Source organism: Thalia democratica, chromosome 4 (genome assembly GCF_965202585.1).
Source record: "Thalia democratica chromosome 4, ktThaDemo2.hap1.1, whole genome shotgun sequence".
NCBI lineage: Eukaryota > Metazoa > Chordata > Thaliacea > Salpida > Salpidae > Thalia > Thalia democratica.
This window is the reverse complement of record NC_139168.1, coordinates 5,680,481-5,695,205: the sequence shown is the minus strand read 5'-3', so window position 1 is coordinate 5,695,205 and position 14,725 is coordinate 5,680,481. Positions and strand designations below refer to the sequence as shown.

The 14,725-nt window shown below is 27.6% G+C and overlaps 1 protein-coding gene across 1 annotated transcript; it reads right to left on the bottom strand.

Annotated features, from left to right (window-relative positions):
• Window positions 1-2,782: 2,782 nt before the first annotated feature.
• Window positions 2,783-13,043, bottom strand: LOC145835238 (copine-8-like; the record flags this gene model as incomplete). Its single annotated transcript, XM_082942801.1, has 12 exons — window positions 12,913-13,043; window positions 12,581-12,621; window positions 12,320-12,366; window positions 11,496-11,590; window positions 9,405-9,575; window positions 8,798-8,944; window positions 8,220-8,295; window positions 7,438-7,541; window positions 6,650-6,770; window positions 5,371-5,478; window positions 3,922-4,049; window positions 2,783-2,951 (listed from the first exon to the last, which is right to left on the bottom strand). Coding segments are annotated over exons 1-12 (1,338 nt in total), but the record flags the coding sequence as incomplete, so codon positions are not given.
• Between the last annotated feature and the right edge of the window lie 1,682 nt (window positions 13,044-14,725).

The window sequence follows — 14,725 nt, the reverse complement described above, 5'->3', positions numbered from 1 at the left end:
TAAATAATAGAAACAACATAAACAAACTAGCGAAATTTGCACCACCAACGCCCACAATGATGATCGACAAAGGCAGGTTCGAAGCGTACACAATAATAATAATAAATAATAGAAACAACATAAACAAACTAGCGAAATTTGCGTCACCAACGCCCACAATGATGATCGACAAAGGCAGGTTCGAAGCGCACACAATAATAATAATAAATAACAGAAACAACATAAACAAACTAGCGAAATTTGCACCACCAACGCCCACAATGATGATCGACAAAGGCAGGTTCGAAGCGTACACAATAAAAATAATAAATAACAGAAACAACATAAACAAACTAGCGAAATTTGCGTCACCAACGCCCACAATGATGATCGATAAAGGCAGGTTCGAAGCGTACACAATAATGATAATAAATAATAGAAACAACATAAACAAACTAGCGAAATTTGCGTCACCAACGCCCACAATGATGATCGACAAAGGCAGGTTCGAAGCGTACACAATAATAATAATAAATAACAGAAACAACATAAACAAACTAGCGAAATTTGCGTCACTAACGCCCACAATTTTGATCGACAAAGGCAGGTTCGAAGCGTACACAATAATAATAATAAATAACAGAAACAACATAAACAAACTAGCGAAATTTTCGTCACCAACGCCCACAATGATGATCGATAAAGGCAGGTTCGAAGCGTACACAATAATAATAATAAATAATAGAAACAACATAAACAAACTAGCGAAATTTGCGCCACCAACGCCCACAATGATGATCAACAAAGGCAGGTTCGAAGCGTACACAATAATAATAACAAATAACAGAAACAACATAAACAAACTAGCGAAATTTGCACCACCAACGCCCACAATGATGATCGACAAAGGCAGGTTAAAAGCGTACACAATAATAATAATAAATAACAGAAACAACATAAACAAACTAGCGAAATTTGCGTAACCAACGCCAACAATGATGATCGACAAAGGCAGGTTCGAAGCGTACACAATAATAATAATAAATAATAGAAACAACATAAACAAACTAGCGAAATTTGCGTCACCAACGCCCACAATGATGATCGAAAATGGCAGGTTCGAAGCGTACACAATAAAAATAATAAATAATAGAAACAACATAAACAAACTAGCGAAATCTGCGTCACTAACGCCCACAATGATGATCGACAGGGGAAGGTTCGAAGCGTACACAATAATAATAATAAATAACAGAAACAACATAAACAAACTAGCGAAATTTGCACCACCAACGCCCACAATGATGATCGACAAAGGCAGGTTCGAAGCGTACACAATAATAATAATAAATAATAGAAACAACATAAACAAACTAGCGAAATTTGCACCACCAACGCCCACAATGATGATCGACAAAGGCAGGTTCGAAGCGTACACAATAATGATAATAAATAACAGAAACAACATAAACAAACTAGCGAAATTTGCGTCACCAACGCCCACAATGATGATCGACAAAGGCAGGTTCGAAGCGTACACAATAATAATAATAAATAATAGAAACAACATAAACAAACTAGCGAAATTTGCGTCACCAACGCCCACAATGATGATCGACAAAGGCAGGTTCGAAGCGTACACAATAATAATAATAAATAATAGAAACAACATAAACAAACTAGCGAAATTTGCGCCACCAACGCCCACAATGATGATCGACAGGGGAAGGTTCGAAGCGTACACAATAATAATAATAAATAATAGAAACAACATAAACAAACTAGCGAAATTTGCGTAACCAACGCCCACAATGATGATCGACAAAGGCAGGTTCGAAGCGTACACAATAATAATAACAAATAACAGAAACAACATAAACAAACTAGCGAAATTTGCGTCACCAACGCCCACAATGATGATCGACAAAGGCAGGTTCGAAGCGTACACAATAATAATAATAAATAATAGAAACAACATAAACAAACTAGCGAAATTTGCGTCACCAACGCCCACAATGATGATCGACAAAGGCAGGTTCGAAGCGTACACAATAATAATAATAAATAATAGAAACAACATAAACAAACTAGCGAAATTTGCGTCACCAACGCCCACAATGATGATCGACATGGGAAGGTTCGAAGCGTACACAATAATAATAATAAATAATAGAAACAACATAAACAAACTAGCGAAATTTGCGTCACCAACGCCCACAATGATGACCGACAAAGGCAGGTTCGAAGTGTACACAATAATAATAATAAATAACAGAAACAACATAAACAAACTAGCGAAATTTGCGTCACCAACGCCCACAATGATGATCGACAAAGGCAGGTTCGAAGCGTACACAATAATAATAATAAATAATAGAAACAACATAAACAAACTAGCGAAATATGCGTCACCAACGCCCACAATGATGATCGACAAAGGCAGGTTCGAAGCGTACACAATAATAATAATAAATAACAGAAACAACATAAACAAACTAGCGAAATTTGCGTCACCAACGCCCACAATGATGATCGACAAAGGAAGGTTCGAAGCGTACACAATAATAATAATAAATAATAGAAACAACATAAACAAACTAGCGAAATTTGCGCCACCAACGCCCACAATGATGATCGACAAAGGCAGGTTCGAAGCGTACACAATAATAATAACAAATAACAGAAACAACATAAACAAACTAGCGAAATTTGCACCACCAACGCCCACAATGATGATCGACAAAGGCAGGTTCGAAGCGTACACAATAATTATAATAAATAACAGAAACAACATAAACAAACTAGCGAAATTTGCGCCACCAACGCCCACAATGATGATCGACAAAGGCAGGTTCGAAGCGTACACTATGGCGTGCTTCGTTTCCTCAATGTCCGAAATGTCTCCGTCGGTGATTATCAGCAAGACGCAGTACTCTATCTTTTTTGATCTTTGCAACATTTTCACAACTGCCCTGTAAAAATTTAGTTTTTGTATATAATGCAAAATACGACTACATTTTTTTTATTTTCTGTTAATGGATGCCGAACTGTTGTAGTCCTCCAGGGCCTGAGGTAGGAACTACCTTTAATTGGGGGAAGTCCCCTTTTTTGTGCTAAACGCTTAGCGCGTTTAGCTCTCAAGGTTTTTACTGAATTTACCTTACTCATTAGGTTTAACTTAGTAATTAATAAGTATGTAATAAACTTAATATATATAATTTCTTTAATGAAGTGAGTTTATTGAAAACGTGATGTTAATGTGAAAATTAGGAAGTAGAAATAATAAAGCAGCCAATTTATTAGTAGAATAAAACTGCGAATATAAACACAACAAGTAAAAACCAAATTCAAATGTGTTAATAATGTTCTTAAAGTGCCTGAATGTCACAAATCTTAAATACAAAATAGGTCTTAATAACACTACTAATAATACAGAGTCTTAATATATGTCGTGCTTCATGCACAACGATGGTTAAACTAAGCACAATATAGTATAATAATGCAAACAAACATCAAGATCTTATAAAATGAAAATAATAAAAAAGTTCTTATAATCAATTAGTGTGCCTCTCGCACGGTCTTATGGCTTAACTGAGCGAAATAACAAAAAATGCTAAAGTTTTATTGTGTGTTGATTTGATAAACAATCGTCTAACGCCCCCTGGCGGTCATTTAAAAACAACAAAATATACATTTTGTTACACTGTTTCTTTTTTTTTTTTAATTTTTTATATGACTTAAGCTACTACCTGTATGAAACAGTTACAAGTTCTTAAAGTTTTGGCGTTAATAATATGTTAGTTTGAAAAGTGTAGTTTTAGTTGCAAATAAACAATCTAGTGCCAATACCTGATACACTAATAAAACATTTAAATCAGATATACTTAAGTGCTTTTATTAATTATCATTAATAATATATTTTCATAATTAAAAATCACTAACTCTGCGACGCTGTTTATGACGGGTGCGAAGCAAGTTGGCCCGTAAAGCTTCACGCTCCTGATGCAAGATTGGTAGGCGGCCAAGACCCCTTTGATGCCTGGACAGTTTGGTCGCTTAGGGTCCCCGTTCTAGATGTGTTTATTAGTATTTAAATAATGTAATTTTTATTTATATATTTATATTCAGAGTAAATTTAAAAAACTAGATAAGACTCCTTTGATGCCTAGACAGTTAGGTTGCTTGAATACCCGTTCTATATTGTTTGGTTTGTTTTTTTTTTTATGAAGATTTACTGTATACAAAAATTATTTTGTATTTTAAGATGCATTCATTGTAATGCCGTTATAAATAAGTTATTTCTTATTTTGTAGTTGATAAACAGTACAAATGAAATCTTTTAAAGACAGAAATCATACAAAACACACTTTTTATTTAAACTATAAATGTTATGTGTAATATAAACAAAACTTTTAATGAAGGTTAGGTTTTTGAAGGTTGATATGTTTTTCTTTTAATTATAAATTCTTTTAATTTTGAATCAATTTTAACAGTCTTATAACTTGGTATCTTTTAGGTATGCTAAACTCAAAAGATTACTTTAGTCATTGATTTTAATAAAAAAAATTGCTTAACTACTCATTAACAAGTAATCACTTTTTAGTAAAGTAAAAATATTATTTAATAAGCTTTTATTTTATTTTTTAGAATAGTAGTTATCTGAAACATTTTATAAAGAACTTAGCAAAGTTGTTACCAACAAATTATGAACAAAAAAATATGTTAAATAATGTTAATATATGTTAATAACTATGTTTCGTAAGATATTTGCAACTATTGGCCAAGAGTATCTATATATAAATATATTTACAATATAAAAAAACATCTAATTTTCAAATCGTTTACTTAGTTTCGATGCTTTATGCATCTCCCCAGAACGAAATAAAGAACAAAGTAAGATTTTTAAAGAAACAAAAAAACACATTGTGACATTTCAACTAAGATTGAATAATTTTAGTTAGCTTATTTTAAAAACAACTTATGTACAAGTTAACTTATCTTTGCTTTGTTTGTTCTTGTTTTTGGATTTGTTTTGTTGTTTTTTTTTGTTATTATTTAGTGGTTTTTGTTCTTTTGAAATACATGTTTTGATTATGTAGGCAGGGTTGCTGCCTTTCTTTTCTTTTATTTAATGATAAATCTTTTTTAATTTTTTCAATTTCGTATTATCATCATAATATAAATAAATATATATATATATACATTATTGTTTTTCTTTTTAAAGTTCTGGTCGATAGTCCTCGACAAATTTAATTGGAAATAAATAGATGTATATAAAGCGACAAGAGACAAGATTTATGCAAAATTATTAGTTACTATTTCTAATAAACAACTAGATTACGTATACTGGATGTAGTAGATCACTAGTACAAAACTGTATCTTTAACTCACCACAGCAAAATTATGGGCGACTACACCACTAGGTGGCAGCTTGGCACCAAAACCTAAAGTACAAAACATCTTGGTCGAGCTGTAGTCTTCTAATATTTCTCCTACTGACTGTGAAACGTTATATATTTATACAGTTTTTTTTTTAATACACGTTATTTTTTTATCTATTTGTAATTTTTTCTTCTAGATGTATTTAGTGTAGTATTATTTAAATGAATTTTATCTATTACTAATACGTATTTTGTAATAAAGCAATAAAATCCAATAATTAAAAAACATAAATTATTAATAAAAATAAAAACTAGTTTACTTTAAATCCTAACTCATACTAACTTTAAATTTAAACATAAGTCAGTCATTTTGAAAACGTTTATTCATTAGTTTAATTTAGCGCATCATCATAATAATCTTGCTAAAAACTGATAAAAACATAGTGTAAATTTAGTTATGATACAATAAATTTTGAAATATTTAGCTAAAAAATAGTTTCGTCATAAAGTACACAAGTCTTTTTAAAAGGCTTAAATTAGAGTTAAGTTGTACTTTGCTCATTTGAAGTCATTTATAAGACAAAATTGTTAAAACTAAGACATTTAAGACAGTAGATATTTAACTTAAAACTAAATTAAATAAAAAGTACAAAGCAAAATATTAAAATTTCAAATTTATAAATATTCAAATGTCATTGCGGAAATGACTACGTAGGTCGAACATCTCAAAGTTTTCAAGTCAGGCGAGAGCGGCATACCACGAAAACGCTAAAAAGATTTATATTAATTGACGTTCAATCGACCGCCACAATCGTCAGCCGTCGCTCACCAACCGGCAGAAGGAACAGTTTACAAAAAGCAAAAATTAAGTTAATACCCGTGCTAACTGACACCTTGCAACATTTTCAATCCGTGCAAAAGTGTCTACTACTAATAATATGACGCCGTGCAAATGTGTTTTCATGCAAAAGTTTCCCCTCTTGCGCTTTTGAAACCTAACCATTTTAACAAACTCGTTTTTTCATAATCTTACTTAATAGCAGATTCACACTGGTTAGGAATAAACAATAAATAATTTTATCGTTAACGCACACACTTTAATAGCAGATTTATACTGATTGAAAATATAATAGTAAATTATTTTAATATTAACGCACATACCTTAATAGTGGATTCATATTGATTGGAAATATAATAATAAATTATGGTTTATTAACGTAAATATCTTAATAGCGGATTCATATTGATTGGAAATATATTAATAAATTATAATTTATTAACGCACATACCTTAATAGCGGATTCATATTGATTTGGAATGCTGTCGTGAATGTAATGCAATGAACTAGTTTTGTCTGGTTTCCCATTCGATCCTGTAAAATCAATACCAACCGCAAAGTTCATCTCTAATCTGCAATTAAAAATTGTTTTTTATGTCCAAATTAATGTGAGCATATTTTTTCTATTTTTAGGCACTTGTAGTGCAAATTTAAAGTTAACTTATAACGAGTAACAAGTTATTGGACTTAAAACAAGTTATATATTTATAATTACTAAAAGTCTAAAATTTACATATTAAAAGTTTTATCTACATTAACCTACTATTACTGTCCTAAAAACAAACGTAACTTGCTTTTAAATTTGTATAATTACTTTCACACATAAACTTGTTAAAATAATAAATAAAAATTGACTTAAAATGATCTTTTTGTAGTTTTTAATCTAGTTATTTTGGGTTTCTTTATAAAACGAAATCATTTTTAGTTATTTAAGTTTTAAATGGCGTTTTAAAAATCAAAATTTTTAAAAATGTACAAGTGGTAATAATTAGGTGTTTTTGCTTTAATTTAATTGTTGTAATAGTGCAAGTCCTTTAACAAACATATAACATTTTTTAGTTTTACGAACCATAGTCTTAACGTTCATTTTACAAATTTTTTAAACAATGTATGAGTTAAAAATAACATTTTTCTTTTATTTTCAGTTTATCCTAATTACTAAATTTCAATGTTTTATGTATTTTAACAAATGCCTTAAAAGACTCATTTAAATTTAATAAGTTTAAATCAACGCCTAACCCGCTTTTCATGTATTCTAGAAACGAGTAATTCCTCTTGTAATCCAAGTATTTCAATACTACGTAGCCAAGATGCTTCTTTGTCTTTTTATTTGGATTCACCAGCTAAAACCAAAAAGTATTAAAATCGTTAGAAATAATGTAACTTAAATTGTTTTTGTACGTAGACAACAAGCTTGTTAATATGAGCTTACTTTTTTTTACTTAATTAAATTCAAAATAATGTTTATTTTAAAGTATGAATTATAATCGATTGTGTTGCTTAAATTAGGTGTCAATAACTTATGAACTTGGTTGCAAAAAGTATTAAAAAAGATAAAAAACTAGGTTACAGAAGTTTTTCCAAGTTTTTGAAAGTAGAAGTTTTTTGATCTATTTTGGTATAAAGTATAGTTTAAGGTAAAAGCAGTCTAAAAATTTCTTTAAATTATTCAAAAGACTATTAAGTAATGCTTAAAATGTCTTATATAAATAATAAAATTCTAAATATAACTAAAAAAGTTTTAAATATATGATAGATATATTGTATGTAGTCAAATTTTTATCATTATATTGAAAATTTGTTTACAGTTCCAGGTTTTTGATTTTTTATTTATGTGATTTTTTGTCCAAATCTCAGGTTCTTCAGGTTTATTTCGCTTAAATTGTCAAACTCCAGGTTTTTAAAGGATTTTAAATTTCAAGAAACCCTGTGTGTAAGTTTTAAAATACTTTATAAAAAATACAAGTTATACACAACTATAACGTACATGCAGTAATAATTATGTAACAATATACACTAACTTGATAAATATTTTCATTTTCATCTGCAGTTTCTAACTTGTGTAAAGTAGTTTCAAAATAACCTATTAATTTATGCCTAAAAATATAAAACTTTCGTTATACAAAGCCAGTATTTAACTAACGTAATCCAAAAAACATGTATTAAATATTTTACTTACATGAAGCATTAACAACACACGTAATTACTTAAACTACAAGAAAAAAAAAACAACAACAATAATAACATCTTACTTTTGTATACTAATAAATCAAACATGAGTAAAAAAATCTTAAACATAAGTTGTTAAGATAATTATAATTTTTTATTTTTTGTAAAATCTAAGTATAGAAAAAAATCAGTCTAAAAAAATATTCAGTAAGTATTTTCGATTAATAAATTTTTTTCAATATTTATGAAGTATATAAATATACGATTATATTTCACTAATAACATAACTGTACACTTCGGAACGTTGATGACCTTATAGACTTATTTCAACAAACTATTTGACAAAAAACTTAAATTTACAATGTTCTCAAAGATTACAGTATATTTGTAAAACAGTAAAATGAACTTTAATTAATAATACACAACGTACGCTCCAAATCTGTGGTGGTCGAACACTTTCACCCTGATTGGTCGATGTCTGTCCCCATTGCAAAGTTTCTGCGTCATCATCGATTGCACAGGCCAATCAGGTGACACGGTGTTTTTAATCACATCGGTTTTCGCACATGCAGTGTACCTGAATATTTATTTCTTATTTATTATGAATATTCTATTTAAATGAACATAAAAACTTTAACTTGATTTAACTTTTTAAATTATTTTATAATACGGTGTTCTTAGTTATATATGCTTTCCCATAAGTGTGCTTAAGTAGTATACCGAAAGTTGCAACACTTAATTTAGATTAAAAAGGAGCAACTGTAACTTGAGTAACTCAGTTAAGAAACTTTTATTATCTTTCGGTTAGAAATAAATATCTTAAGTTTGCTGTATTTAAATTTTAGTTTTCTGAAAATTGAGTTAGATAGACATGATTCTTGTTAAAACATTACTTTGGTACAGGTCAAGGATAAACTGCTTCTACTTTAAGAAAATTATAGTGAGCGTAAGTTGAATTTTTTAAAAGTTGATTTTCATAATAAGCTAACAAAATTTTCTGTCACTTTGTACAAGATTTTTTATACTACAATACTAACAATCCGTTTTCGTTACATTTGTAGAACTTCATAAAGGGATCCACACAGCCTATAAGGTTCTCATTTAACAGGTTCCTCCCACTGAATGCGATCTCAACCACATCGTTGGAGTTCAAAACCTCTTCAGCTTCTAATATGATCGCCCCTTTGCTTCTGACTTGACCCTCACCACTGTTTTATATCTCGGTTTTATTATTCTTTATTTGTTAAACTGTTAAACCGAAGTTTATTTAACTTTGTTCTTTAAAAGAATAAAATATTAAAACCGATTACATTTCTATTATAATTATAAATATTTTAAAGGTTTGTTTTTAATGAGAACGGGACAAATGTGCACTGAGAAATTTTTACACGAAAAGTCAAATATTTACGAAAGGAAACTTTTGCAAGAATAAACTTTTGCACAAAAACACAATGCACGAAGGGTTACTTTTACACAAAAGTATATAAAAAATGGATAAGTGTAAAAAAAATTGTATAAAAAAAGAAAAACATAGATTAATAGAAAAAGTAAGTTACTGACCGAAGGTAAGGGTTAGTGGTAACAATGATAAAAAAGGTAAAAAGAAAATCATAAAAAAGTTAATAAATACTATTAATAAAGATAATAAATAAAAAATAAATAAGTAGCTAATTAGTAAAGGAATAGAAGAAAAAAATTACCGACCGAAGGTCGGGGTTAGGGGTAGCATTGTTAATAGAAATAAAACAAATTAAAGCTATTAAACTTAAATTAAATTCAATCCGTTCAAACAATTTTTAGTGAAAAAGGAGACCCCTCGTGTAAAATTCAAGCAGTGCAATGCTGTCTTCGTGCTAAAGTGTACCTTTGTGCAAATTTGAAACCTGCCCGTCTTTTATTTGTTTTTTCGATTACATATAGAAATATCTTACCATATTTATAAAAAAGAATACATAAAACTAACCTGAGGCGTTTTTTAAGTTTGTACCCTTCTGAAGCAACAATTTCACCCAAACTGCAACTCACACGCCCAATAAATTGCTGTATAAAAATATGTAAATTAAAAAGATAAAAAGTAAATAACCCAAGCTGCAAATCGCACAACCAGTAAATGCTGTAAAAGATATTGAAGTTTAAATTTAACATTTCACCAAAGCTGTTAGTTATTTTTCCAACAAAGCACTGTTTAACGTAATAAAATTAAAACTTAAAAAAAAATATTTTTTGCCAAAGTGCAAAAGTTACAGTTCTCATAATGCACTCTAAAAGTCAGTAAAAAACATTTGTAATCTTAAAATTTCACTAGGTTGTGTATGAATTATAAAAAGATCATTTAAATATTTTTTTTGTCTATAAGCATCATCTAAAAAAAAAATCCGAATAAAATAATCTTTAGTTTGTTTTTAAACTGATTATTTTTGTGTTGACTTAGAACTCCTAAAACGTTTCTTTTTATAGTTTAATTTATACTGTAATATAAATGTTCGATGAAATTGCATTGAAATCAATACATACATAGAGAATAAAAAAAATCTGTTATTTAAAATACTTTAAAAAACAACTAAAAAATACTTACTTCCCACGTTTTTGATGAACCAGGAATCCTTTTTACGTTAAACCTTAAAAAAAAATATATATAAAAGTATAATTATAAAACTAAAAACTATCGAACAAATTATTTTTTTTGAAGACTTAGCAGTCCTTAAAGTTAACCTTTCTTTTTAATTAAACTGTAAATGATTAAATGAAAATTGTTTAAGTACTGTAACTCAACTTATTTTATAGTTGCACAAAAACACTTTGTTAGTGTACTTTTTTCTTATTCTAAATTTTTTTAAAGTTTATACTTGAACTGTATAGGAAATATAAAGCATTAGCCCATAAAGATATTGTTCCAGCTATGTTAAATTTTGTCTAGTTATACTTCACAAAGTTATGTCAAATTGTTGATTTTGAAAAAAACTGATTAGTGTAGCTAAAGTTAAACTCTAACAGTAAAACTATTTAAAACTTATAATAATATTATAATAATAATGAAGTACACGTTAATAAAACAAATTTAGTGATATGTTGGTTCTTTTTTAATACAACTTAGGAAATCAAAACAAAAACAAGTAATAAATACTAACACATCAAATTGAAGCATCTGTCTTTCTTCAAAGTAGTAATCCATAACAAACTTTGTTAGAAAGTTTGGATTTAGTGATTTTTTAATTTTTTCTGTTCTTCCGAACTAAAAAGTATAAATGCTTATATTAAAAAAAATATGTGTCACAAAAATTAAAACAAACAGTGATTAGTTTTCTATGAGAAATAACAAGTTTGTAAAAGACCTCTATAAATCTACAAATGAATAAATGTTGCTTTTAAATTTAAGTTTTCAATATTAAATTTACTCATGTATAAATACTATTTGAAACCAATACCATTTTTTGATCAGCTAAATAACATGATAAAAAAAAATACATAGATTAATGGTGCTGTAGAACATTTTAGAAAGCAAGACTGTTAATATAATAAACCAAGTGATAAGACGTTTTATTTTACTTTAAACTTAAAAAAAAAAAATTTAAAAATAAAGGAGTCTGAATATTGAAACTTAATGTTTTATATAAGTAAAGTGTTTTATATAACAAATTTAACCACTAAAAACAAAATAGAGAATGAGTATAATTTAATAAAGCGGATAAAAATTAAGTCACGTATATAACTTTGAGAAGCAACATTTTGATCGAAATCAATGATAAGTTTAAGATTTAAAATGAATAATATTCTATTGTTAATAAGTATACATTTTATGTACTTTAATTTCTAAAACATGTTGTTAGTAAACAAGTATTATTTGTATTAAGTATTACTGTAATAATGTTACATAGAAGTTTTATTTTTAATTTTTCTTAACTTTTATAAATTTACAGTACTTCACTTTATTATGTAAATTTTTTTAACTTACTTCTTTAAAACCAGGAAGACCAAATTGTTGTACAAACATCTTAACCACTGAAAATAATATTGTAATATTGTTTTATGAACGATGAAAAAAGCGCTCAAAAATTTGGTCTATGGCCTGGTGTACAAAGAAACCTTTCGTTTATCGAGTCGTACACCACATAGTAATAGTTTTGGTCTTATTATATAACAACTCATACATTTTAACTAACATTTGTAATATAATTTTTAAAAAAAAGAAAATAAATTATTAAAAACGACTTACTTGGGTTAACTTGCGTCAGCAAATCCTTATCAAGAAGATCTCTGCAAAGTTTTATTTTTATAAATACTAATTAATAATTAATAAAGATAATTATCGGTTTTAAACTTTATTAACCTTTAAAGTGAACTTGTAGTACTCAAGTGTTAAATTTGCTCTTATAGAACAAATATTTCATTTTCTTCATTGTACATTAAATTAACCGTTTATTTAGTTGAAACTATGCTAAAGTAAATAGAAAGATATTAACAAAAATGTAAACTTATTATTCTCTTAAAGTTTACAGGTTAACATTTTAATAAACAAACTTTTTATATATTAAAAATTAGTTTTACCTGCAAGACACAGTTATCTCAACTTGTGTGACATTTCTTGGTTTTACTTTAGCTTTTCTTTCATCCCAGTTAGTTTTTGGATCTTTTGGTTGGAGTATAGACATATCCTCAGGAACTGGGGCACTTGCCATTGTGTGTTTGTACTAATTCAAAGTTAAATTTAATCAAATCTGTAAAATAGTTGATTAGGGTACAACTTTATAAAAGCCTTAAATATATTTAAAAAAAAAACAAAACTAAATGTGAATAATAAACCTCAAACAATAATGAGTATTTTATAAGCTAGTTACTACTAGCTTCGATTACTTTTAAACTAAAAATAAACACTGTGCTGTTTTAGCAATTAAAAACAAACAAAAATCTATTGTTTCTAGTTGTTATTTTTTGTAAAAAAATAAGTATGTGAGTAATAATCATTAAATAAATCAGAGAACATTTATAAAGGATATATTTTGTAAGTTAATTAACTGTAGTACAAGCAGTTTTGAACAAAACAACACGAGTAAATAAGCTTAGTACAAAAGTTAATTTAAGAGTTTTAAAGTTTGATAAAATTAATTAAGATGAATTTTCTAACAAATCACAAACTCTGTCAAACGTATCATTAAGAAATCCTTTACCATAAACAGTTTTTGATTAAAAGTTGTGATCCAAAAAATTAGGTAAAAATTAAGATAACAGAATTTTTAATTGCTTATACTTAGATTTATTACTTTAATAAAAAACAAATTTAAAATTTAACCTAGTTTTTTTAAAGAGTATATATTTTTTTGTCTAATTCAAATTCTAAAAAGCATAACTTTTTATAATTTAATAATCAGTAGGAGTTAGAGCTGACTATGCATGAATAATAATAATAAATTTTAAAGTATTTTCTAACCAATTTTACTGCTAACTAATAACTTATTGAAATATTTGCTACTGATTAGTAAACACTGTAATGTTTTCGCAATTATAAACAAACAAAAATCTATTGTTTCTAGTTGTTACTTTGTCTTAAAAAAGTAAGTATGTAAGTAATAATCGTTTACAAAATCGGAAAATTAAGAAAGCTATGTTTTGTTATTCAATTTCCTGTACTACAAGCAGTTTTGCACGAAAAAACAAGAGTGAATAAGCTTGGTAAAAAAGTTAAAATAAGAGTTTTAAAATTTGTTAAAATCTATTATAATTGTATTTCTAACAATGAAAAACTCACTCAAGCGTATCATTTACAAAGTGCATGATTCAAACCTATACCATAAAGCCCTTCTTGATTAAAAATAATTTTAATTAAAAATAACATGACAAGTGCTTTTATTGCTAATACTGTTGATTACTTTAGGAAAAGAAGTAACCGAATTTTCACCTAATTTTTTTTTCAATAATTAAACTTTGTACGTAATTCAATTTCTTACAAGCATAGATTTTTATAATTTCAAAACCTAAAAGAGTTAGAGCTAACTATGCAAAAAAAGTTTGCTTATTAAATTTTATATGAACAGTAATGTTCAATCTTTAAGTAAGATTTTTCATAAGAGTACTAAAATTAAGACTCTAGTAAAATTTATAAGTACAAGAACTAATACATAAGACCAACAAAGCCTTTTCATAATCAATCAACTAAAACAACAGCAAGTTTACATTAAGTATACCAATAAAAACTGTGGTTTAGAACAATTCAAATTTTTTCTTAAGTGACATATAGAAAAAGTAAACCATAAATAAGTAAAGTAAAGTATACAACTAAAAAGTATTTATGAAAATCAATAGTTTTACACATTAAAGCCAGTAATTGTGTAAAAATATTGCATAACTTTTTTTTATTTATTAC